The sequence below is a fragment of the Anas acuta genome, chromosome Z (assembly GCF_963932015.1).
Source record: "Anas acuta chromosome Z, bAnaAcu1.1, whole genome shotgun sequence".
NCBI lineage: Eukaryota > Metazoa > Chordata > Aves > Anseriformes > Anatidae > Anas > Anas acuta.
Genome location: NC_089017.1, coordinates 21,495,276 through 21,520,904, shown reverse-complemented (window position 1 = coordinate 21,520,904; position 25,629 = coordinate 21,495,276). Strand labels below are relative to the sequence as shown.

The 25,629-nt window shown below is 46.1% G+C and overlaps 2 protein-coding genes across 4 annotated transcripts in view; one reads left to right on the top strand and one right to left on the bottom strand.

Annotated features, from left to right (window-relative positions):
* Window positions 1-25,629, top strand: part of HMGCR (3-hydroxy-3-methylglutaryl-CoA reductase) — a 282,132-nt gene that overhangs the window by 170,466 nt on the left and 86,037 nt on the right. The gene's annotated exons all lie outside the window — the stretch shown is intronic.
* Window positions 5,212-25,332, bottom strand: GCNT4 (glucosaminyl (N-acetyl) transferase 4). 2 transcript variants are annotated; one of them, XM_068667094.1, is made up of 3 exons: window positions 25,081-25,332; window positions 20,179-20,379; window positions 5,212-8,391 (listed from the first exon to the last, which is right to left on the bottom strand). In XM_068667094.1, exon 3 carries the CDS (start codon window positions 8,388-8,390, stop codon window positions 7,023-7,025), a length of 1,368 nt encoding a protein of 455 aa, XP_068523195.1. In that variant the 5' UTR covers window position 8,391; window positions 20,179-20,379; window positions 25,081-25,332; the 3' UTR covers window positions 5,212-7,022. The 2 variants fall into 2 exon arrangements, with proteins under 2 accessions (XP_068523195.1, XP_068523194.1); XM_068667093.1 differs by lacking the exon at window positions 25,081-25,332 and adding an exon at window positions 24,224-24,642.

The window sequence follows — 25,629 nt, the reverse complement described above, 5'->3', positions numbered from 1 at the left end:
CCTTCAAGTAAGCATTACTATTTAACTAGCAATGTCTCCGAATTACACCGTATTAAACGTGTTCTTCAGTAATTTGTTCCAAAGCCAAATTCCCTTTCTGAAAAAGAGTCATAATTTGAATTTTATTGCTAATATCTGGCATTGTGGTCCAGCCACTGGACCTTCACTAAATTTCTGTCTGCTAGATTAAGCATTGTTGTAGTAGCTGATTTGTTCACTTTCTGCATTTATGACCCAAGATCAAGTTGCTTTTTGCCTAGGGTTAAAAAAAAAAAAAGAAGAAGAAGAAAAAAAAGGAAAAAAAAAAAAAAAAGAAAAAAAGAGAAAGAGAAAGAGAAGGAGAGAGAGAGAGAGAGAGAGAGAAAGAGAGAGAGAGAAAAAAAAAAAAAAAGAAAAAAAAAAAGAAAAAAAAGAAAAATAATGCAGGTATCTCCATCTATCAGAAGCACTTACATAACTTCTTTTTGTCTGCCTTCCCTTCCCTTTAGGTGTTGTTTTAATTTTATCTGGTCAATCACTCATCCATAACTCATTTTCTATTAAAGATTCAGCACACTGTTCATCTGCATCAGCAGGGTCAACTGCACTGATTAACAGGGAGACACATACGGATTTGTTTTTCCACAGAAATCACAAAAAGGAAGAACATGATCAAATGGTTGATCACAACAACGGACTCAATAGAAAATATCCCACAAAGATTTTTCAGGAGTTTTTACCAAGCAGACAGAGGGAACAAAAACAAATACGCCTGTAGGAAGGCTTTGGGAACAGTTTGTTGTAAAGCAATTCTAATCACACAGGGCTGGATTCAGCAGCTCCGCAACCGTGGCTTCAAATGAGGACAGGATGACCTACTGTGTCCATTCACAAAATGTATGTGCAGAGACTTTAAGTAAATTTTCATTTAAGAAAGCTGTGAGGAAGAATTCCTGGAGTACAAACTTCAGCTGATGAATACCACAATACCACATACCACATACAGTTAGCTGACTGGCTTCAAAAATTATAATGCTGATATGCTCTAAGGAATTGAAAGAGAGGCAGTGCTTCCTCCACTGGCTGAGTGGGCTGACTCCTGCTCCAGCTTGGTTTGTTAAGGCAGCCCCATTCTTGGGAAGGTGTGTTGTCTGATCTCTTGTGTGCAGATGGCCAGAGGCTTTTCTATTTAATTCTCTTGTTATTTTTCTCTGCCATATAGCAAGGCTGGAATTGAAGGCCTGGCAAAGAAATAAACCATCTAAACATGCTCATTGTTTTGCAGAACGTCTCTGTTCTGCAAAGAAGAGGGATGAAGCTTTATCAACTGCTGGCATTCACATTCCAGTTAAGAAAAATCTTGGAAATAAGAATGCTTTTTGAAAACATTAGTGGAAATATAGCAGTCAGAGAAATAAGTCTCCAACTAGCTGCATGTAATGCAGCTGCATGCATTTTATCCTTGTCCAGTCCCAGCATCATTCATTTCTTCAATAACTTGGAACAAATTTTTTAACCAACTGTTTTTCCCTCTTTTCTGATGATGTACATAATCATACTCCTTCGGAGTCTTCTTCCCTTCTCCTGGGTCTTCTTGATACAGTTTTTTTATGTGTAGCTCTGCCTGTACCAAGCAGAATCTGGGGGCAAGAGAAAGAGGTTGTTTGGCATACAAACAGAGGATTACTTTCTCTTGAAACACAAGCAGAATAAAATTTGGGTAATCTCCTGGTGATGGAAGCTCATAAGTGTTGTACCAGGTCAGGCCCAGAGTAGCTGAACACATGCATATATCCTGCCCATTAAATGGAAATTCAGCCATGCCATATGTTGATTTTATTGAGAGCCCTTAGACCTGTTGTTGGACAGAAAGCAAGTTCTGGACTCCAAAGAAGTTTAGAATAAATGAAAAGCAAAAACTAATTGATATGCTGATCTTAAGGCCACAAAGGATCTGGGTTGCATTATTAGTCAGCAAGAAAATACCATAGGAAACAAAAGCAAGTATAATATCTCTTGGAGAAAATAAAAATATGATGCCATCAATTCTGTCATTTAAACCTCTTTCAGGATGAAGACTTTTCTGCTAAATGAATGGTCTTACAATTTGTCTACAGCAAATTTTTCCGTGTATCAGATGAGATTGGCAGAGGACCTTTGGAGGCCATTTGGTCCAACCTCCCTGCTCAAGCAGGGACACCCAGAGCAGGTTGTCCAGGATCATGTCCAGGTGGCTTTTGAAGATCTCCAAGGATGGAGACTCTGCAAGCTGTGCCAGTACTCCATCACCCACACAGTAAAGTGCCTCCTGATATTCAGAGGGAACCTCCTGTGTTTTAGTTTGTGACCATTGTCTCTTTTCCTGCCACTGGGCACCATTTCTTTTTTGCACCATCCATTCAAGTGTTTATAGACATGGATAAGATCTCCCTGAGCCTTCTCTTTTCCAGGCTGAACAGTCCCAGCTCTCTTCCTGTCCTCACAGGAAAGGTGCTACAGTCTCTTCATGATCTTGGTAGCCCTATGCTGGACTCTCTCCAGTATGTCCAGGTCTCTCTTGGACTGAGGATGGAGGTGTGTGTCCTTACTTCCTAAACCTACTAGCAATTTAGTGCTAAAATGTTTGCAGGTAGACAATCCAACTGTATGATTTCCAGTTCCTGCTGTGTTTGTGAATAAATGGTGACTTGAACCTCTATGGTCTATGATGCAGTTGTTCTCATTTCCCAGCTGTGGTGGTAATAATGCCACCTGCCGCATCTCATTGTACTGTCTAATTTCCTTCTCATTGCCCCAGGTAAAGCTTGGACTTGCCATCTTTTCAGTCTGAGAGAACAAACCCAGGCATTGAAAAGAGGCTCAGCAATAGAAAAGCTGCTGCTTTTAATTAAATCACAATGAAGTCTCTAATTGTAGCCCAGGGAAGAGTCTTTTAAATAAACTCAAAAGTGTTATAGCAAACACTTGAGATGCAAGGTTGAAGTCCATCACAAATTTTTCACATTAGCACATTGTTTAAATTGATTCCTACAGATAATGCAGAAAACATCATTAAAAACCACTGACCTGCCTTGAGCAAAAAAATCACAAGTGCTTTCTTCAGCCCTTTCTGATGAAATACCACAATATTCTGAGTAATTTTGTTAAAATATAGTCAAGCTGCAGTAAACTTTCAAGATTTTTCAAAACACACGTTTTACAAGAATAGAGGCTGATATGAGCTCTGGGCATTTTCTCCTAAATTACCTTAATTTTCAAAATATACTAATGCAAGTCTTGCATGCCTTGATCAAAGATGGCAGCAGAAACCATGCTATAGGCAAGAATTTCCACTTAAGCAAATCTCTGCTAAGACACCTATGTGGCAGCTCTGTAGCAAAAAGACATATTTTCCCTGTCTCCCTTTTCAATATACCTTCTGACTCCTTTCTGCCTCGGTTGAGAAAATTTCCAGTCCAAAGTGTCATGGCTTTTCCTTTCTCCCCTTTCTAATGAGGATTGCTGCTCTAAGGATTAGTGTACTTTAGCCATAGGAAACTCCAGGAGTCTGGTAGTCTTGAAAAAAAGGATCAGAATAGTACTCAGCTGTTGGCTTGAAAGACTGAACAGTGCTGAGGTACTTCCAGTGAAGATTTACACCTCATTACTAATGGATCACAATGTTCTGCAATAGGATTTCTGTGTAAATGGGAACTACCACACCAAGAAATAAGCACGTTCTATAAAAACTTCAAATACACACAGATATTGTACATGAACTAAAAATTGAGGTCATGCTGTAAAGATGCATTCATGTGGCTCTTAAACTCCATATTTGATAACCCAAAAATGTTTTTATAATGTTTATACATTCTGATTCCAATGTCATGGTAGTGACACAGCAGTCACAGAAATGCTTAACAGACCAAGTGTATTTTAATTACAGTTATAGGTTGGGTGTCTAGTTTCTAGTGTTTCTTTTCCAATCCTTTTATTCCAACATCAAAGAAAACATGTAGTGAGGCATTTATGTTGGTATATATTATCTTCCTGATTCCATGTCCAGCCTAATAAATTCATTAGTGAGATAAGTTGTACAAATGTTGTCCCCACAGTGCATTAGTTCTTTTTCTTGTTCCCTTAACTTTTTTATTTTAGGACACATTTAGCATCTTTACTGTTTCCAGACACTAAATAAAAACAGTGGGCTGGACCTGTACTGGCAGCCAGGAACAACACCAGTGCCCTGCATACACATCCTTGCTGCACAGGAAAATTAGGTTAACTGATAGTCCAAGTGCTCCAAGTGCTCCATGTGGTCAGCACTGGGAAGGATGAGTGGCAGAAAGACAGTGTGGGATATCCTGAACAAAACAAAGACAGAGGCATCAACATGGTATCTACATTGCTAATAGCAATGTCAAACAAAACAAAACAAAACAAAACCACCAACAACAGCAAAAACTAGATCATATTATTCAAAAATTAAGGAACTTATATTTTGTCCATTTTTGAACCTGGAAACACTGGGACATGTTGTGCCAGGGGCTGCAATAGATGATTTTCCAGCCAGAAAGATCCTGTGATTTTGAGAACTGCCTTTCTACAGGCTTGGTTGGCCTTTAAGTCACATTCAGAAAATAGGCATCTTTGTAATTCTGTAGTAAAATTTGCATTCCATGAGGTTGCAACTATGCAAACTTGTACCTTCTCAGCTATCAAACATACTACTGTACTGGATGATGCTTCCTTACACTGTCAGCTTTATTAACTGCAAAACACACACTGCCTTATTTCAGACTAGTTATATTAAAGATATCACTCAACCCAATTCAGTAAAAGTAGTGCAAAGTTGCACATTGGTTAAAATTATTTACTTCAGCTAAGTTTAACATGCTGGTCTGTTTGGTTTATCAATTTATGACAGAGCAAACCATTCAAATACAAACTGGGATGTGTGTACGTCCATACATATAAATAAAAAATCAGTTTAACTAAATAAAAAAGTAAATAAATATATCATTAAACATAAATTTGTGTGTATAGAAGGCTAAGACATGTTCTTCTAGCATCCTAACATTCTCTTTTATTAACCTTTTTCCATGTGGAATCCTCTACTTTTATATATAAGTACTGATGTATGAATTTGTACATACCGCCAATATCTCATATTCTATAAAATTTCTATAACTCCAGTCAAGTCAGAACAGCCCTGGGCAGACATGGTAAATCACCGAAATAACAAACACACACTTTAAAAATAATCCCCATTTATTTGAGAAACAGTACATCAAAGAGATACTTGACCTGCACACACACAAAACTTCATCAATGGTTTTGATCAGCAATTACTATTGTGCAAACAACCCACCACAGACATCATCCATACATTTGTAAGTGCTTAACAAGGTAGTAGAGCATTGTTGTTCCCATTTTAGAGCTGGAACAGAAAAGTCAGATGACTCGTCTGAGAACTCATAGGAAATCAGTGTCACAAATGGGGGAAAAGGCCCACGACTATTGACTCAAACCCAACCTCAAGCCACAAACAAGCTGACCAGGATTGCACTTAGAAACAAAATCCCAGACCAAGGAATGACTTGGTTCCTTCAACTCAAAGAAGAAACAAAGTTTTCTCGTGTGTACAGGGCATGATCATTATTGTGGCATCTCATGGGTGCCTTTCACAAGAGCCAGGTGCATAGAAACGGGACAGTAACACCGAGAAAGCTAGACTGTGGAGTCCTCTGGAACCGCCAAAACTGAGCTGGTGGCACAGCAACATTGCAGAGAATCCCCAAAAATGCCAAGGGGCATTTCTTAGCCACAAGTACTGCACTGACCAAGGTTTCCCTCAGCGTGTGGTGTGGCGGCCCAGCTGAGAGGAAGCCACCCGACCCCTTTGCTACCAGCAGGCCTGACACGGGCCTTGGGAAGCATGGGTGGCCTGAAGGACGGCTGCTATAACTCTGAACTGCTCTAAAGTAGGGACATCAGCCTGGGGTCATGGCAGTGTGAGGCTGTAAGACTTGCACAGAAAGCCACTTCTACACAGGGCCCGCATTTCTGCAGCATGGCTGTTCTGATGATTGCTGCTGGATGTAGCGTGTTTTGTGTTTCCGCATAGCACCACACTACTCAGTGTTAATTAGAAATAGCAGTTATCCACCACGTGTAAAAATACTGTCCCAAAAGGACTGGGATTTCACAGGAGGGTATTTCTATTGGCAGGGATAGATATGAAGGCAGACATCTTTTGGCATGGGTATCTACTTTTAAGGGCTGCCATTAGGACAAACCCTTGCTACCCTTGAAGAGGAGTAGTGCATTATTCACGCATGTTCACAGAGGCTGTTTTCAATCCACCACCACCCACTCCACATGCGTGGCACAGCCCCTGAACACACACTCCACAGAAAGAAAGACAACACGCAGATGAGCTGGGAGAAGCAAGCAATGCCAAGTGCAATGTGGTGTCCAAGGATTTCTTCTCCTTGTGCCATCCAGCCACATCCACGTTACAGAGAGCTCTGCTCGCTCCCACAGAGGGGGAGTTTGGGGCTTCAGGCTGGCTGGGGAGGCCACATGGCTCATGTGGTGTCGCATCGTTCTCTTGGCTTTGTCTGTGAGCTGGGCACTTCCAGTTTTCCTGAGGTAGCAGATATAGAGGTCTTTGATTCACACCTTAATGAAAAACAAAAATGAAGGAAAAGGGGAAAGGCAAACAGGCACGGCGGGGTTCCTTAAGAAAGACATGAACACGCTTGATGTAAAACATTTCTGGAATATTTCGTTAGGATAGTGCCAGAGTCTCCAAAAGCAAACCTTACCCTTCCAGAATCACCTTGAAGAACAGTAACAGGATCATTGTAGAAAGTTACAAAATGGTGAACCAGAGAGACATGACTTTTCATAAATAGGTGGCCAGGTACACATCTCCCAGACCCCTGGACCTTGTGCAGAAGGAGCAGTTCTCCTGGCAGCCTCCTGCAGCAGGTCAGGGCAGAACTCCAGGCCCCTTGCTGCAGCAGTACACAATACTGAGAGCAGGGAGAGCGGTACTGCTATAGCGAGGTATTCACAGAACTTATACGCAGAAAATATTTGTCAGAGGACAAATAAACCCACTCTTTCTGTTGCTCTGCCAGTTTTTCTGCCAAACATTTTATCAGGACGGGGTCTACTTTGGAGTCAAACTTATTGGCAAACCAGTGCCCATAATTCATAAGCCATCGTAATTCTGCAGCTCCGTAAATACAGACACTGCGAAGGTGGGTACCAGTGCATGGAGGATATAAATGTTCTTCAAGATAATTCCATTTCACCAATCGAGTTTTGCTCTGAAGGTCTGTGATGTCCTGGGCTGACCTCGAAACTTCCCCAGGCACCCCAGGAACACGTACAAGAGTGGCCCAGAAATGTTCATCCGGAGAGTAGGTATCCCTTGACCAATCAAAAAAATCTTTTGCAAGAGAGCTTCTGAGGGTGTACTGAATAAAAGCTCGACTTAAAACAAAATAGGCACTGCCTACAAACACCTCAATATTGTGAGGTGGCGGGTTCTTGGAAATGTTGGTTTTCACAGGCATCTGCATGTATTCGTAAGGCACTTTCATAAGTTCATAGTGATAAGTAAATCGTTCTCTTTTGCTGCTGCTTGGCTTTACGGTTTCCAGCATGTTTCCCCCATTGAGTTTCTTCAATTCAGCAACCAACTGGAAATTTGACCTCAAAGGGAAATCTTGGCCACACAAGTTAATAACATACTTCCAGGGAACTGTAGAGTCCATCAGGTCAGACAAACAATTGAAATCTGCTTGCAGCCTCGAAATATGTGCGTAGTCCACTGTCTCCAGTTTTGATGCAATGAAAATATTGGGGAAACATTTAGCTAGATTGTTCATAGCAGATTTGAAGCTTTTTGTTGCTTTTTGGTCGTAATGGATGCAGTATATATTTTGATGACTGTACAGTGAATGTATGAGCCTTTCTACCATTACTGCATCTTTGTGAACAACCAAAGAATAGGCTAATGGAAAATTCTCTTCCTCTGGAGAAACAGGTTTTAGGTGGTATTTCCTAAGTGTGCGATAAATGTGGCAATCGTTCGTCATTGCTATGATATCTGCATCATCTAAATCGATTATATCTTTTCTTCTTATCTCTAAACTCTTGCCAATTTCTTGGGGATCTTGTTCATATATAGATGAACAATTAATTTCATACTGAAAGTGATTTCTAAGGTAGGAATACCTGTTTCTAACATAAGAAGAAGTGCTCAAGAAGTGCTCAACCAAATAAATGCCCTTAGATGGAAAAAAATGTCTTTCAACATGGAGGAGTTTCAGGAGTGCAATCACCCACCCCGTGAAACACAGAATCAGAATCTTCCTTCTTGTGGGACATCTGTAGGGACACTTATGCCTCTTCATTCTGTAAGAAAACAGAGATAAGTTGACATTTTACAATAGGAACAATGCATCAGAGGCAATTACAGCTTCTGACAAAAACAGGAGCTCACTGGTCTGGCTACAGCAGAAGCATCACCTTTCTCTTTAATCATCACATTAATTTAAGGACAGATTTTGCCATGATAATAGGCAACGATTTCATTACCTTTAATTATCTGATTGAAAGCAATAAAACAACTCTGATTTCAGATAATAACCAGCTAGATAAGTGTGTTGGAATAAGACTCCTATTGTTTATTTTTCAGACCTCTTTTTTTCATTTGAGTCATAAACTGAGGTACAGCAACCCCTGCATTGGCAGAAACATGGCTGTCCTCTAAATGAGTAGAGGAAAGTGTGTTTTCCCAGGTAACTCCAGGTAATTCACTGAGTGTGGCAAGAGACTCTCTCATGAGTCTGCAAAGAATGCATGTTTAACAACTTTATGTATTTAAAAATTTAAAAATAATAAAATAAATTAATTAATTAATAAACCTGAAAGTTTTAAAATTCAGTCAGAGCATCCTCGTTGTCTTTGACACTAGGGTTGGCCAATGAAAAGATCCAGAGGGAAATGGATTTCCTTCCTCCCCTCCCAGTAGGATATGTCCAAAGTCCTCCCTACATCCAGATTCCCTCTTGAAAATACTGCTAATCTGCCCTGAAAAAAGACAGATGAAGACGATATTTCCATCCACTGGAGGGAGCGTATAATACACAGCCTTTGAAGGCAGGAGGGACAGCAGTGGGAAGCAGAGCATCTCTCCTGTTCTTTGCTGTGTGATTCAACCTCAGCTGTGACTGCAAAGGCACAGCCACAGCCGTTTTTTGTGAAACAGGGTGTGCAATATCATTTATGTGAAGCAACTTAACAACTGAGGTATTACTGCAGTGAAAGCTAAACACAATGATCCTGTTTCCATATATTTTTGCCTTACCAGTTGAGTGCAAGCAGCATTATTGTTATCCCTGAACAAAAATTAGACCAGGGTCCACATCCAGGTGCAGCATTAGTTTAAACTCTATTTTCTCGCTACATTGAACTGTTCATGCAGAACAGCTCCCAGCAATTTCTTCCAAGAATAAGCTGTTCCAGAATGCCTCAGAGTGAAGAAAAGATCAGACAAGCTATTGAAACTTTGCATGTGCAGTCAGCTGAAGGGTGCATATAACCTGCTGTAAACGTTGTGCAGTGCTGTAACAAGGACAGAAAGGCTTCAGTTCAGAACAGAAACAACACAGTCTTTTTGCAAACCAATGAGATGATTTGGGAGAATTGTTACATAGTGCCATGACAGGAAGTTTTCTGAACAGTGACCAGCTTTTCTGTACGTCTTCCCACAAAGTCCTCTCCCTCCCTCCCTCCCCCTTGTTAGGCACAAGACAGGGAGCATGGTTGAAGTACTGTGTGCTCTCTGGTTCCTGAAGCTGTGCAACAGGTGATGATGCCATAGCAAAACAGCTCCCAGTTATTCCCAGAATTAAAGCCAGGTGGATGGATGGCTTAACACGACTCTTCTCCATCAATTCCTGCAACAAGTGTTAGGCAAGCACCTGTGATGCTGTGCCTTCTCCTCTCCTGTACTAACCCCAACAGGAGCTATGCTTCCACGTGCAATACCAAGACAATTCCTTTCAAAAAATTTGGAGCTTCCCCCTCTTCCCAGTTTTCAGGTGCAGTTATGGGTAGGAATAAAATGGTGGGACCACCAGGAGTGGTCAGATGGCTGCAGGTTCCAGGTATAGATTTAAAATCAAGTTTTGAGATGTGTGCAGCTAACTTAGGGATTTTTAACACACCCACAGTGGTCAGGTCTTGCAAATTCTAGCTTCACAGTCAAAACTTATCCTGCCAAAATACAGTTGTTTCATTAGTCTGCCCTCCCTGTGTTTTTCTTTCCCTGTTACCTTCTCTGTGAGGGGCAACAGAAAGGAGAAGGAAATGCCACCTTCCCTGAAAAAATACATGCAGCCTAATGCGAGCCTACATGTGGGTGCCCATGCAGGCTCACCAAGCTTGCCTGAGTCCCTGGCACTCTGTTTCACACAGGGGTGCCAGCTAGAGACTGGGGAAGCGGGTACAGTAATATACCTATTTTGCAGAAGCCAGAGCTTGGCAACTCTCTGTAGGTTTTACAGCCACCACACATATTAACAAATTATGAGAAAAACAAACAAACAAACAAACAAAACCAACCAAACAAACAAACAAACAAAAAAACAGATCTCTCTTTGCAATGCTCCATTATCACAAAGCCAAGACCCCAGCTTCTTCCTTAGCCAGCACTTGCATGCCTTCACTTCTCCAAACCAAACCGCCCAAGGTCTAATCAATATCTCACTGTCTAGACAAGGTTTCCCCTTCATCTGCTTCCTTCTTCTTCTTCCTTTTTCTTTCTTCTACTTTTTCTTTGCAGGAAGGAGAAATGTGGAGTGTGATCTCTGTGGGCAACCTACCTGGCGACTGCCTTGTTGTCTCACTAGCTACCAAGGACAACCAATGTCATGCCTGGCTGAGCGGAGATCACTACATGCTGGAAGGGAACAAATCTCCAGTGACTGCCCAGCATCAAACATTCCATCTCCAGGTGTTCCAGCAAACAAGCCAGGACACCACGGTTACCTTGGACTGCTGGAGCATGGTGTGGTCTGTAGGCAGGCCAGGATGTGCAGGAAATCACCTGGGCAGCACTGAGGCTTCCTTCTTCCCAGATGATGGAAAAGGATCTGTGCTCAGCTCCGTTTAATGGTCCTATGGTTTTCAGCACTGCCAGTCAAAAGAAACTATTGTGCCATATAAAGAGGTTATAGAAACACACAAGATTGTGGTGATGTGGTTTGAATTCCTCATGAAGAAAGGAACTAATGAGCACTGGTAAGAAATTGCAGCTCCTCCACTGAATCCCTTGTTTATGGAGGCTCTCTCCCTGGTCCTGGCCTGGACCTGGTCAGATGAGAGAGCACAAGGAGTCTACAATTATATCCACAGCCTCATCTGTGCTTTTACAAAACACAGTATCACTATCACCACAGTGGTACAGACAGAATCAGGCCATGAGTGATCCCAGCCACTCTCCAGCAGTGCAGTTCACCACTACCAGTATCCCACTGTCCCTTCTGCCCCACTCTTAATATATTAAATTCATATTCTCTGTTGTTACCTCCAAGGAATGCAAGGGCAGGGCCAGTATACCGGTACAGGGGCAACAACTTTACTCTTTAGGCACAAAATATTTGCCTGTAACCAGAATGAAGTTAATTTCAGCAGGAGACTGGAATTTACTAAGGGCAAATGGTGCCTCACAGATCTGGTGTCCATTCACAATAGGGTTACAGCACTGGTGGATAGGGGAAGAGCAACTGACATCATCTGCCTGGATTTGTGCAAAGCATTTGACCCTATCCCAGACGACATTTGTGTCTCTAAATTGGAGAGACGTGGATTTGATGGATGAACCACTCAGTGGGTAAGGAATAGGCTGGATGGTTGCACTCAAAGAGCTGTGATCAAGGGCTTGATGTCCAAGTGGAGAACAGTAACAAGTGGTGTTCCTCAGCGGTCAGTACTGGGACAAGCACTGCTTAACATCTTTGTTGGTGACATGGGCGGTGGGATTGAGTGCACCCTCAGCAAGTTTGCTGATGACACCAAGCTGAGTGTTGCAGTGGACACGCTGGAGGGAAGGGATGCCTTCCAGAGGGACCTGGACAGGCTTGAGAGGTGGGCCTGTGTGAACCTCATGAGGTTCAACAAAGCCAAGTGCAAGGTCCTGCATCTTGGCTGAGGCAATCCCAAGCAGCACACAGGCTGGGTGGAGAATGGATTGCAAGCAGCCCTGAGGAGTAGGAGTTGGGGGTGCTGGTTGACGAGAAGCTTCATGTGAGCTGGCAACGTGCACTTGCAGCCCAGAAAGCCAACTGTGGCCAACAGGGTGAGGGAGGTGATTCTCCCCCTCTGCTCTGCTCTCCTGAGACCCTACCTGGAGTACTGCGTTCAGCTCTGGGGCACCCAGAAGAACAAGGACATGGAATTATTATATCAGAATGAGCCTAGATTAGGGCCATGAAGATGATCGAGGGGCTGGAGCACCTCTTCTATAAAGACAGACTGAGGGAGTTGGGGTTGTTCAGCCTGGAGAAGAGAAGCTCTGGGGAGACCTTAGAGCAGCCTTCCAGTACCTAAAGGGGGACTGCAGGAGAGATGGAGAGGGACTTTTTACAAGGGCATGTAGTGATAGAACAAAGGGTAATAGCTTTAAACTAAAAGATAATATATTTAGATTAGATATTAGGAAGAAATTCTTCACTCAGAGGGTGGTGAGGCACTGGTACAGGTTGCCCAGAGAAGCTGTGGATGCCCCATCCCTGGAGGTGTTCAATGACAGCTTGGATGGGGCTTTGGGCAGCCTGATGTAGTGACAGTGAAGTTGTAGTGACAGTTTTTGATACCAGTGCATAGCTCTTGTTTCTTAGCACAATGCAGCACTTGAAGCCCGTCTTGGACACTGCACCATACCACATGCACCATCATCACTGAAAGAGAAAGGGAAAGAACAGCATGCTACAGATGGTCACCTAGAACTACCTGAATCACCTACTTAGGTGCTTCAGCACTGATCACGATGGTTATCTCACCCATGTATTTCTTTTTCCTCAGGTGCTAACATCCTGCTCTTTGTACAATATGTAGGCCCAGTGATCCTGGACAAGGATTTTATATGAGGAAGGGAGGATGGCTTTGCCATCTTGCCAAGTTTCCTAACATATCTGCATTTTTTTTTCTTCTGCACGCAAGATTCTGGCAGGAATGAATGAAGGTTGATCACATCTTGTAAACAACACAGGTTGCACAGCTGGTGTATATACACAGTGTCTGGCCTGGGCACTTGCTGTGTGGGATGCGAAGTACTGGATGACTCAGAGAAGACAAATGGGTGTTTGTATTTATCCCTTGCATCTGTAATGCAAGATCAGGAGATGTTCAGAGAAAACAGGCATGCAACAAATACAAGGTAAACACATTTGTATTGAGTAAGAACATGCATGTGTTCTTACACAACACGTAAGCACCATATGTCAGAAAGTATCATAAAGACCATGAGCTCAGTAGGATTCAAGAAAGAATTAGGTGATCAGCTGGCCATTGGGAATTTCCAGAGAATTGCATTAGCCAAGGCAGAAATATGGACAGAAGGCTCAATTCTCTGGCACCATAACATAAGGCAATTATCATCCACCAAGAGCCCTGACAGGAAACTTTTACCAACAGGAACACTTACTGTGACCATTGCTCTGTTCTCGGAATCTGCTTTTATCTCCTGTTGGGCCAGAATAGGGGCCGCTAGTTAGATCCATTACAGTGGATGAAGAAGATGCAGGATGTTCTTGATGATGAATGCAGGAGCTGTGCTAGCCTTCACCAGCAGAATAAATACTCCCGAGGGGCATGGAGGGAAGCCTAAGCCGGCTGTTCTTGAAGAGGAACTATCAGTCCTCACCTCCAATGCACTTCACAGTGCCCTGTGTCTAAAGCAGTGATGCTGGGCTTACAGGAGGACCAGAAAATAACAGCCTTCTGCAAGTAGTCAGTGGTGCTCCACTCCCTCCTACGGGCTTCAATCCAACGTGCATGTCTCATCTTTTGGGAGGCTGCAGAAGATTTCTGCAGCTCTTCTGTAGCTCAGAAACCACTCATAAAAACCTGTAAAGCCCATAAAACTGGAGTACAGTGGTTTGCTTTTTTTTTTTTTTTCTCCTCTCTTTGTCCTGAAACACTAGCCAAGCAACCAGTATTTTGACTCATCTCGTGGCAGTGAAACTCAAGTGTTGCTGGAATTAAAACAGTGGAAAAAAACTGTAGGAAAAGCTTCCTTAGCAGGACTTCTTCCTTAGCCCCATGAGCTCGCAGAGTACTGAAAGTGCTGATAGTTATGAGCAGAGCCATGGCCAGATCACGGACGCACTGGCAAGGAAGGCCAAGCTGATGGCACCAACATGCCAGAAAATGCACACTGAGACCTGGGTTTCTACTGAGTTGCAGCAACATGGGGACCAGGCAATGAGAACAGAGGAAATAACACGTGTGTATATACATACTGTGTATATTTTAGGTAACACAGCAAAGATTTGGGGAAATGAAGCATGGTCTGATCAGGGAAGCGTGACTGTAGAAAACCTGCTACCTCCATGGTCTCTGCTTGCTGCTATCAGCGAGATGTGCTGAAGTTCACCTTTCTGAGAAAGAAAAAAGAAAAAAAAAGAAAAGGTGTTCCTGCTTGCAAACTAGTCAGTCTTATTCCAGCAGTCTGGAAACATAAATTAAAGCTGTGGAGTACCCAGAAATGTGCAATCCCCTGTAGTTGCACATCATAAATGTGGAAAGAAGCATTTGCACCTGTACAAAAGCCATAGGCAACCTGCTTGGGTCAATCACATAGCGCAGTCAACACCAAGTTCATACTGGGACATTTCCACAGAGGTAGAAATAATGTGCAGTGATAGGGTAAGTGAGGCAAATTGAGCTGGTGGCTATTTCTCTTGGCTATTTTTCTCAGATTTTACAACACAGCTTACAGAAACAACACAGAAATGTGGAATTTCTATACTAAAAGACAGTAATTGCTTGAAATATTAATTTCTTACAGGGTGAAAGCCAAGGAAAGGCTAAGTGAAGGTAAATTAAAACCCACTTTTAGAATTCTTTTGGGAGAGAAAAAAATATAAATATGAAAACAAGTATAATTCCAGCTCAGACGGCTGCTAACATTTCTGCACACTACAAGGTACTTACTCCTGAAAGTGGCTCCTCCCTTCACAACTGCTGCGAGTAACTGAGCGAAGGCAGAGCATCCACCCCCCACGTACAGCACTCTAGCCTCTTCAGGAATATGCTCAGTCCTCAGCTGCAAAGGTCGCTGCACCAAAGGTTTCTGTGCTTATAAATTCACGCACACCACTCAGGGTTCGGCCACCACACAAAAGCAAACGTAGGAGCCGAGCAGAGGAGGAAATCCCATCCACAGGCGCTCGGGCTTCAGGTGGAGCAGCAGAGCGGTGGCTGGGGAGCAGTCCGGCTAAAAGCTTTCCCTCACGAACCACAGACATTAATTACAGCAGTTCTGACTGACAGCCAGGCCCTAGTGTGCCCTCCGTGATATTGAAATTTAAATGGCTATCCCTGAAAATGGTTCAGCAAAGGTCAGGCGCGCCGCTAACGCCAGATGCAAGCTGCTCAGAGAATCCCCAGCATCGTGGGCACCACTGCTGCTCTGCAAGCTGTGTGGACAGCCGTGTGCCTTCACATTTAGCTGGCCGTCTCCTGTCCCAGTCACTGTACCATGCACCTGTGTGTGACACACCTTGCCCCACATCTGCCAAACTAAGTGTCTGAGGTCCCTCTGCAGTGCATTGGAAAGATGGTAGGAACTGCAAAGGATAATCGGTTCCACCCCAAGATCAGGCTGTGAGGAAGTAGAGGAGGCATCCCCAGGAGAGCCACTGCCCCAACAAGCAGTGCTCCAGGATGGTGTTCAGGAGCTGTGGAGAAAGGCCAGCCCAGGAGCTCCTCTGGTAGGCCTCAGTCACCCTGGAGGACCAAGGCTGCCGATGTCCTCCTGCTCCAACGTCTTGTAGCCATGAGGGCTTCAGCTGCTTCAGCTCTCTTTCAGGCTTCCCTGCTCTAAAGGGTTAAGGAGGGACTCAAACAGCTGACACAAATGGGCAGATCTCCCTCAGCCACGTGGAGAAACTTGCAGGCTTTGGGCTCGTGCTGCCTCTCTGAAGGCATGTTTCCACTTTGCTGGGATCCTAATGGCTTACATATGCAGAGCTCTGGCTCCTGAGGGAGCCCCGTGCTCTGCCACTGCTCCTCACATTGTTATTTCTACCATTTCCATATACTGCACGCACTGGGAGTAACTGCAGATCCAAGTCTGTACAACTCAGCAATGCCAACATCATTTTTGTGCAGGAGGAGCCTGCAGCTGCCTTCGCCCTGAGCGGGAACAAGTGGTTGGCTTTCACTTGCCTCTTGCCCTGCATGGCAAGTCTCTTCTGCAATCCAAGCAATCACCACCTCTCACGTCCCTGTATCAGCACTGCAAGCCAGAAACCGACTGCCTTTTGTGCTGCAAAAAGAGAGCAGACCCCTCCATCACCGAGGAACCAGCTCCAACCCCTCCAGAAGCCTCCCTTCCCATTTGGCAGATGACTTGCAGATGGCTGCTGGAAAGAGCCTGCTTGGGAACAAACCAGTTTCCAAAAAGCTGTTCTTTTAAAGCAACAGCCACAATATTTGAGGTGCTTTTCATGGATGCTGCCCATGTGGAGGAGCTGTGCTGAGCCACCAGGGTCTGTCATAGCAGCACAGAGCCTGCTGCAGGGGGATTTCACACTAGGAGCCCCATGGCAGGCAGCAGGGTGAGGGTGCTGCTTTGGAGACTGTCTCTCATCCACCCAGATCTCTGCTCAGGGCAGGCTGGTGCTGTGCAGCCCACAGAGAGGGGAAGGAGCTCTGGGTACAGGATGGAGCAAGCAGACAGAGCTACCTGAGGAAGCTTGCAACGCTCCTGCCTGCATCAGTCCCTGCATGGCGACTTCCCCGAGGAATGCAAGATTTGCATCAGTCAATACCCGCTGGCCCTCCTGCTCTGCCCTCTGCCAGTCCTTCCTGAAGGACCTGTTTGGTAAGCAAACAAAATTCCAAGCTCAACCACCGGCTGTGTGGAGATGCAGGAGAACAACAGCCCTGGCCTCCCTTCAACATGCATCTCCAGCACATACTGTTTATTTTCTGCTCCACCGTTACCCACCTGCGAGGTCTGCGGCTCTCTGCACTGGGTCACAGAGACCACATGAGATTGCTGGTGTCATGCCAGAGGGCCAGCGGGTGGGAACCAACTCTTTACCTGTTATCAGCTCAGCTTGGGAGTGGTTAACCAAGGCCATGGCATACCAAAACAGGGATTCCTGGAAAATTCAAGCTGTAAGTAGGCAGCACAATCTCCTCACTGTATTTGGAATACATTGTACTCACTACGAATACCATCAAAGGGAAACCTGAATTTGTGCTTGCCACAGAGCAAGAATCAAGGGGAAATATAAATTTAGAATGAAAATCTGTGAAAGGAGAGGGAGTGGATACACAGGTCAGCAGGAGTGCTCCTGCCCCACTGTGTTGTCCTTTCTCCCATGCAGTAGCCCTTCTGCAGACGCTCTGCAGGAACCAGGCAGCTCCCCCTCCACAACTTCAGTAAAAACAAAACCACAGCAAAACAGTGGGAAAGGGACGGGCGCTGAAAAAAGTAGGAGAAGCAGAAAAGGAGTGGGGGAAAAGATGAAAAGAGGAGAATGGAGAGAGGGATCAGTTGGGGTAGGTGATTTCTTGTGAGTGGCACTAAGGAGAAGAAAAAAAAAAAAGCAAACAGAGCAGCAAAACGTGCTTGATCTGACTTGCTGCTCCTCCAGCTCTCAGAGGCACCTGAGTCAAAACCAGTGCCCACACCTTTCCTTGGAAGCCAGACTACCGCGTGCCTCAGTGCTGCACAGCAGCATTACCATACAACAGCGGGAGCAACAGGAACCTTTCCTTCTCCTTCAGGCAAAAACACTCTGGGAAAAGATCTCCTCTCTCCTCTCCCTCATTAGAGACCTCTCTTTGCCTTACACACACCCACTCCCACAGTAGGTGTGTGCAGACTTGGTCTTCACTGCTGGCTCTGCAGAAAGATGCAGTTAGCTCCTGGTTTCCCCTCCGCTCTGTGCAAACCAAGCTGCTGGAGAGGTCTCTGGGGAAGGCAGAAAAAAACGTCCCTGGGAAGCCAGGGAAGGAGAAAAGCAGCGATGTACTTTGCTAAGTGATTTTTTTTTTTCCTTTAGTAAACCGTCTGGCTTGAGTCAAACTTTTATCTCTATGTGATTATTCAGTGCTGGTAGCTGGGAAAATTAATTCATTCATGTACTAATATTTACTGCTGCTAGCTGGTTATTTTCATTGCAGAATCATCTATGATAGGGATCTCGGAGCTCCTGTAGGAATGCTTTATACTGGCATCAAATCTAGACCAGTTGATCTATCTGGTTTGCTTGTTTTTCCACCCATTTTTCTGACCCGTACACCCTTGTGCTGGAGCCCCAGTAAGAACAGCCTGGCACCTCAGGCTATGCCCCTGCACCAGGCAGCAGTGCCCACTGCCAGCATCCTTCCCCACAGCTCACCACCCCGTTTTGACCTGCCTGATGTCATATACAGATTTCCTCTGAGTGACTGACAACCACAGAACTAAGAAACTCCCGCTTTTCCCAATTACTTCTGAGCTGTTTTATGGACCTCTATTTCTGAGGTTCAGGACGTGGAATAATACCCCATTACTTTTCGACCCAAGCCATTTAAACAGTAAGCCTGCCAGTTTTAAGACCCTGAAGATTTAAAACAGCGTGGTGCCCAAGGAACAACAATAACAATAAAATCCACAGTTTAACGCTGCCCATTTTGTTTGTGCTTCTGGAAGAGAAACGACAATGTCTGGGCAGATGGGAAATACAGATTCAGCAAAGATTTAGCAGCTCTGGTTATCACCTCTGACTTCGCCCCGTCTGGCAATGATTTTGTCATGCCAGCACTAAATATTGGGACACTTTATTGCGTGGGATACATAGATTTGTGCTTCCTTACAGAACCTGCTGTGCTGACAGTAAGTTACTTTGATCATCTCTCTGTCCCCGCTCCTAACTCTGTAAATGTTCCTTAGAAAAGGCCAAGTGCTCCTTTCTCACTGCAGTCAACACGTAGGTGATCCTCATAATTGCAGTAGAACACCTGACATAATTTCCTGCATGTTTATGCCCCAGAAATAAGTCATGGTAAGGGAAGTCTGGTCTCTGCTCTTCAGCCAGTAAAAGAGGCAAGCGGCTGCTGCAAGGTGGTGCAAGGAGACGGCCCCCCAAGGGAGAAGTAAGCCCAGCTCCTCTGCCTCCCCCACCAGCCACAATTACTTCAGAGTAACTTTGGCTGGAAGCAGCTCTGGTGAGCACCTAAAAAGAAAAACCTCTTGACAAATCCCTTGGTATGTCCCAAAGTACTCTGTCCTGCAGCCCTGGTAGGACACAGAGGTGTTTGGAAAGCCCAAGGATGGTCAGCTGAGAAAGATCTCAAGCCCTCGTCACCTGCAAGGTGAGTATTTAAGCTCTCTAACTTTAAGAGGTGGCCATATCCATGTTTTTCAAGAACTTAAAGGCAGGAGTCAAAGAGGATTTAAAAAAAAAAAAGTGAAAAAAAAGTGAAAAAAAAGAAAAAAACAACACAGGTAAATAGAGTTTACTCACTTCTAACTTGGGGAAAGCCAGGGTTGAACAGCTTCTCTCTGGTTCATATGAGAGTTTAAAATAATAATAAGTCTATGGTGGAGTGAGGGTTAACCTTTACCCCCAAACTACCGCACAGCATAAAAACCAGGCCCACAGGGGCAAAGCTTGTGTACATTGGCAAGCACGGTCAGCATAAGAGAGGGTGGAAGTTTCCTGTCGGAGAAGGAGGCAGGAGAAGCTGCACCGTGCTCCAGAAAGGCTGCAGTGAGCGGCTGAGCCTATTTCTCCTGTTCCCCCAACAACAAGAATGCCTTCACCTTCCTGCCGAGCTTCTCACAGGCTCTTTTCTGCAGACCCTGGCTGTAAATTGCGCCCCTCAAGTCAATTCCTACCGAGCCAAAGCCTTCCCAACCAGCGTCACAGCTGCCGTACCGGTGACACCACGTACACCGAGCTGCAGACCCACCTCCTGGACGTTGCTTTGGTCTCTTTTCCCTGGGGAACACTTCAGGGCGCCCTGCCCAGGAGGAACCACGCAGGCACAGCCGATGTGGTGGTGAAATGAAGCCTCGCTGCCCGCCCCATGCTGACGGCACCGCGTTCAGGTCGGTCAGCCTTTCAAGCGCGTGCGAAGTCGGACAGAGGTATGGAGCAGGGACATCATTGCCTGCAAAGAGTAATAGGAATAATAATAAATGTGTAAAAAATGAGTTGAAAAATAATGAGTGTAGCTCTGTATGGCAAGCCGCGGAAGTCTTTAGTCAAACCACAAGCACCTATTTCTGTTCATCCACATAGCACTCCCAAGCATGGGGAAAAACAATCCTAAAAGAGAGCAGCTCACGTCCAAGCAACCACATTCCCTTTCACAGCAGGGCAAGGTGAACATGAAGAGGGAAATCTCCCTGACAGGAGAAGTGCCTGCCAAAAGCCCTCCCGAGTTCAAGCCTTGGCAAGTGACTTCCCCAGCCTGGCACGGGCCAAGGTGGGTGCAGTGACCGGCAGAGTGGGGGGACACCGGGGCTCCACGGGTGCTGGCCCCTGAGGGGATGGGCACAGATGGGGCAAAACACCTCTGCTGGTGGGCAAGAGCCCTGTGCTGCTCCCTGGAGCAGTCCTCCCCACAGCCGAAACCCCAGCACCCAGCTCAGAGGCAGCTTGCTGCACACAGTCCCGAGGTGGATGTGATGCCGGGGTGTTGGATGCTTCCGGCATCCTTTGACTTCATGTCCCAAATTCCTTGCTCAGTCCTCGGGTAAGAGAGCTCGGCTATGGACCTAAGGGCAGGAGTCTGGGCTACGTATCACAGCAAAGGTCACAGTGATCCTTTCTGGAGATTGTTTTAGGCATGACAATCTGCCCTGCGAGCCCACCCATTCATAAGCATCCCGCATCCTGTTTCAAGTCTCTCATACGTCAAGAAATCTACTTCTGTGCTACTACAGATAAGCTTCACACGTGCAACACTCACGAAGAAATCTGAGAAGCCACACGGGGTACCATCAGCATGTACAGTATATAAATGCCACGGTACACTCTGCTGAGGAAAGCACAGTAGCTGTACCCCAATCAGTCAGACAGATTTCCCCTCTCCACCCAGACTTCAACCAAAGCATTTTGCTCACCAGCCCCCTCTTCACCACCAGCCTTCCCCTTCACATGGGCTTACAAACCATGGAGCCCACAGCCTGTGCTCCACCCCAAACTGGTACCAACAGCCCTCAGAGCTTGGTCGAGGGGCCTGGAACAGTCGGCAGCATCCCTGTCACAGCACGTGGGCACAGCATGGCAGCTTCCCAGGGAGGGGTGGTCCTGGGATCCCCCCCGTGGTGCTGCCCCCATGCCTCAGACACACAGGTGCCATTAATTGATGAACACACTAGGAACATAGAGATTACAGCGACTGCAGGAATTTTCCCCGGTCGTTTATGTGATCCATCACCAGCTGACAGTGGGTGATGTGCCTGGGCATGATGTGGTCTGGGAACTCGGCGTTTGCCATGGCTGTCCTTTGCCCTCCATCAGGTGGCAAATCCCCGTGAGCTCCCCCCGGAATTCACCAGCCAGCAATGTGATGAGGCTTGGCTTGTTGACAGAGTTAGACAAAACTTACTTCCCCTGCTGGATTCGGCACCCTGCAGTTTATGCTCCAGAAACAAGCTTTCTGTGACTCATCCTCCGTGTCTCTTCACTCCTTCATTGATATTTCCTGGGAAACCTCAAACGCTACAGTCGCCGTGTGACTGCTGATGCCATTCCGCAGCTGGAACAGCAAACACCATAAGCTCTGCTAAAGCCCTTGTAGCATCATCTGCTAGCAGGACCAAATCGCTCCGGCAGCCAGCCTCGGGAGCTCGCATCGGGACAGCCTCACCCAACCCTACCCAAAGTGATTTCTTCTGCTGTGTACAGGCAGAGTAACCAGCAAGAATAATGTCAGCACCTCTCTGGTGTTCAATTCCTGGTGTTGAGCAAAACCTAACACTTTTCCAAAATCCCTTCCTGTATTGCATCTATTGTCCTTTCCTGAAACCTTTCAGCAGAAGTCTGGAAATGCTCTCCTTCTGTTCTGCTAATTGACACAAAGCTTCCACAGGAGAGATTCACAGATCCAAGGACTCCTCTTGAAGCCACACCGTACACTGTGGATGCCCAAAAGGCCCTCAGCAGAAAGAATAAACAGCTGACAGACTGGCAAGATCTCTGAACTTATCTGTTCTCTATGAATGTTTCAGCATTATCTTGGTTTCTCTGAATTCTGTGCATCAGTACTCACCAGTTTCTTTGTATGTGCTGATAACACACTGCTTGACCCTTTGCACTCTTTGAATTTTGCCTTTGGTCAATCCTTCCTGGATGTCCTGAGCTACTTCTGAAGAATTTGGGAGATCTATTTTTCAGATGATCAGGCAGTCTGGTGATTGACCAGCACAATTTGCAGATATTACGCCAGGAAATAGCACATACAGCACAGACTGACATCCACAAAACAAAATCACAACAACTGGCACAACAGTGGATTTTGGTGTTTGGTCCCCCTTTCCTGTATCCCCACTGTATTCCAAAGCAGTCCAAAACTGCTAATTTTTCCTTCCCACTATTACCACTTTTCAAAAGTTGTCCTTAAGAATTGCTCACTAATTAGGATCATGCATGACAAAGTGCTAGCCAGTGCTGTCACTGATCTTTAACACCTTTACAGGCAGGCAGCATACCCAGAAATGCACAAAAAACAGAACCCAAACCCCCGGGTAGCAGATATGTGACCACCAGCCACAGATGCACAAACACGGCAGCATCCCACGTCCCTTCCCATGTCTTGTAGGAACAGGCACATCCCGCCCAGCCCTTGGGGCCCCTCCAGCCCTGGGCACTGTCCCTGAGCACACAAAGGTGGGTGCTTGGGAAGAGGATGAAGGACAGAAAAAGAAGAAGCATTCTCCTACACCTTCTCCATGTATCCTTTCAGTTTGTGCCTACTTATAGTTCAGAAATCGACAAAGCCAGGAGTTACAACTTCCATTTCACAGCACCAGCACACTGAGACTTTCTGCCGTGAAACTGTACGTTTGCTTTTGAACCCCTGTAAATTTTTGGATATCGAGGAGACATCGAGGGGCAAAGCACTCCACAGCTGATCCACGCACCCTGTAAGAAAACCACTTTCTCTCACTTGTTTTCAATCTTCTGCCTACCAGCATCACTCAATAGTTGTAGCCCTTGCCCTGGAAGACAGCAAGCAAGCAAGCAGCTCTTCCCTCCTTGTCTGCCTTCACTCCAGTTTCAAGTTTACCTGTTATATCCCCACTCACCCATCTCTCTCCCAGGCTATCAAGTGGAAAGAAAAAAAAAAAAAAAAAAGGCTTTGTAAGAGCTGAAATTACTCCAGTACTGCTGGTTGATGGACTAGCACTTTGAAACAATTTAGGGGATGTTCCGTGGAGCTAGCAAGTCTTCAGGTGGGATGAACTGACCGAGTTAACCCCAAAACCCACTTTGCCCACTTTGTGCTACCCATAGCCTCAAGGCAAGGTCCCTGTAGGGTCTCTCTCCGAGAGCTTTCCCCTAGTAAGTCTGTTCAGCCCATAAAAAGACTGAAGCTGCTACTGTCTCTTCTTGAGGGGGAAAAAAAAATAACAAACAACTTCCAAACACATTTCTTTCTGACAGATCCTTACTCTTCTGCTTCCCTAGAAGGAAAAAGAGCCGCACTGGAGAAAAAAAGTAAGAGCGCTTGGCAGACAAAGCACTCCCCCAGCCTAACGCACGGGGTTTTAGCAATGCACCGAGCGCTGACAGAACCGGAGCGTTCGCCAGCTCCCCGGCAGATTCAGTTCCTGTTACAAAACCGCGCCGGGCTGGTACCGGCGGCCGGGGAAGGGGCTCGGTGCTGCCCCGGTGGCTCCTCGGGGAGCGCAGGGCGCCCGCCTGCCCCGCAGCCCCCTCCTCGTCCCGCTGCCAGCCCCAAAATCCCCCTGCGCGCAACTTCTGGGGCGCACGCGAGTTCTTACCGGAGCTCCTCGGCGGCACCCGCGGACGCCGACACGGAAAAGACTGAAAGCACCGGCACTCCTCGTCCTCCTGTCTGCTTGTCCTCCTGTCTGCTTGTCCTCCTGTCCTGCTTGTCCTCCTGTCCGCCTGTCCTGCCGCCGCGCCCTGCCCTGCTCTGCTCTGCCGCCCCCGCGCAGCAGTGCGCCCGCGGAGCGGCGCCGCGCCCCTTCCTCCTCCTCCTCCTCCTTCTCCTCCTCCTTCTCCTTCTCCTTTTCTTCCTTCTCCTTCTTCTCCTCCTTCTCTTCCTTCTCCCTCTTCCTCTCTTCCAAACTCAGCCGCCGAGCCTCCAAGTTTTCCGGGCAGCGCGGAGCCTCCGCGGCCCCTGCGCGCTGCTCCGCGAGGAAAGTTGGGGCCGGGACGGGCAGGAGGAGGAGGAGGAGGAAGATGAGGAGGAGCAGAAGGAGGAGGAGGAGGATGCACGTCCCCTCAGCACAGCCCGGAGCCGGTGGGCAGTGTTGGCGGCAGCCTGGCACTTGGCTCACCTGCAGCCGGGCACGGTCAGCGGCTGCAAATGGCCATCGGGCTGCTGGCAGACGGAGAAACACAGCCTAAAGCTCTCGTGTGAAGCGGTTCATTCCCTCAATCCTTTAAACAGGGCGTTTTTCCCCCGATAAACATTGTCTGAGATGCAAGGAAAAAAAAAAGAAATCTTTTCCTCTGTGTCATAATCACAAAACACTTGCCAACTCCAGCTGCTCCAAGAATTTACCAGGATTCCTATGGCGACGTTACGCTGGGGCATCTTCTGCGGGTGCTAGCACCGTGCAGGTTTTTGACATCTTCCCATAGCTGCCCTCCGTTCCCACAGTTCTCTTACCTTACCTGTTCTTGCCTCTTAGAGTTCAGCTTTGCCCGGCAAGAAGGCGCAATGCTCTGTGCTGATCCTCTGCCGAGAGCGTATTTAGCTCTCTCCGTATCTTTGTCTTTGCTTCTTGTCTCTTTTCCCCTCGTCTCCCTCGCTTTTACCATTTAATAACCTATGGCCTACGTTATGCAGGAGGTCAGATTTTCACATCGGCCGCTTCTGGCCTCAGAACCTCTGAATCTCTGTTGCATTGTCTGCCTCCCAGCTGCTTATCTTCCTTCCCTCTCACGCTTTTGTTTTGTGCCTTGCATTCTTCCTCAATGGTATTAATCTTCTCACTGAGCTTTTTTTTTTTTTTTTTTTTTTTACTCCATCGTAGCAATACATAAATAAATAAATTGGTGGAAATACACATCTGAATTTGTGGCCTTTGTTCCCGGCATCATCTCCTTCTCCTCCTGTTCCCCATCTGAATGCTAACAACAGGCAGAATGCCACGGGTTTTGTATTCCTTGCATTTCTTGTCCTGTCCCCTTCATTCTGCACAGCACAAAACACGCA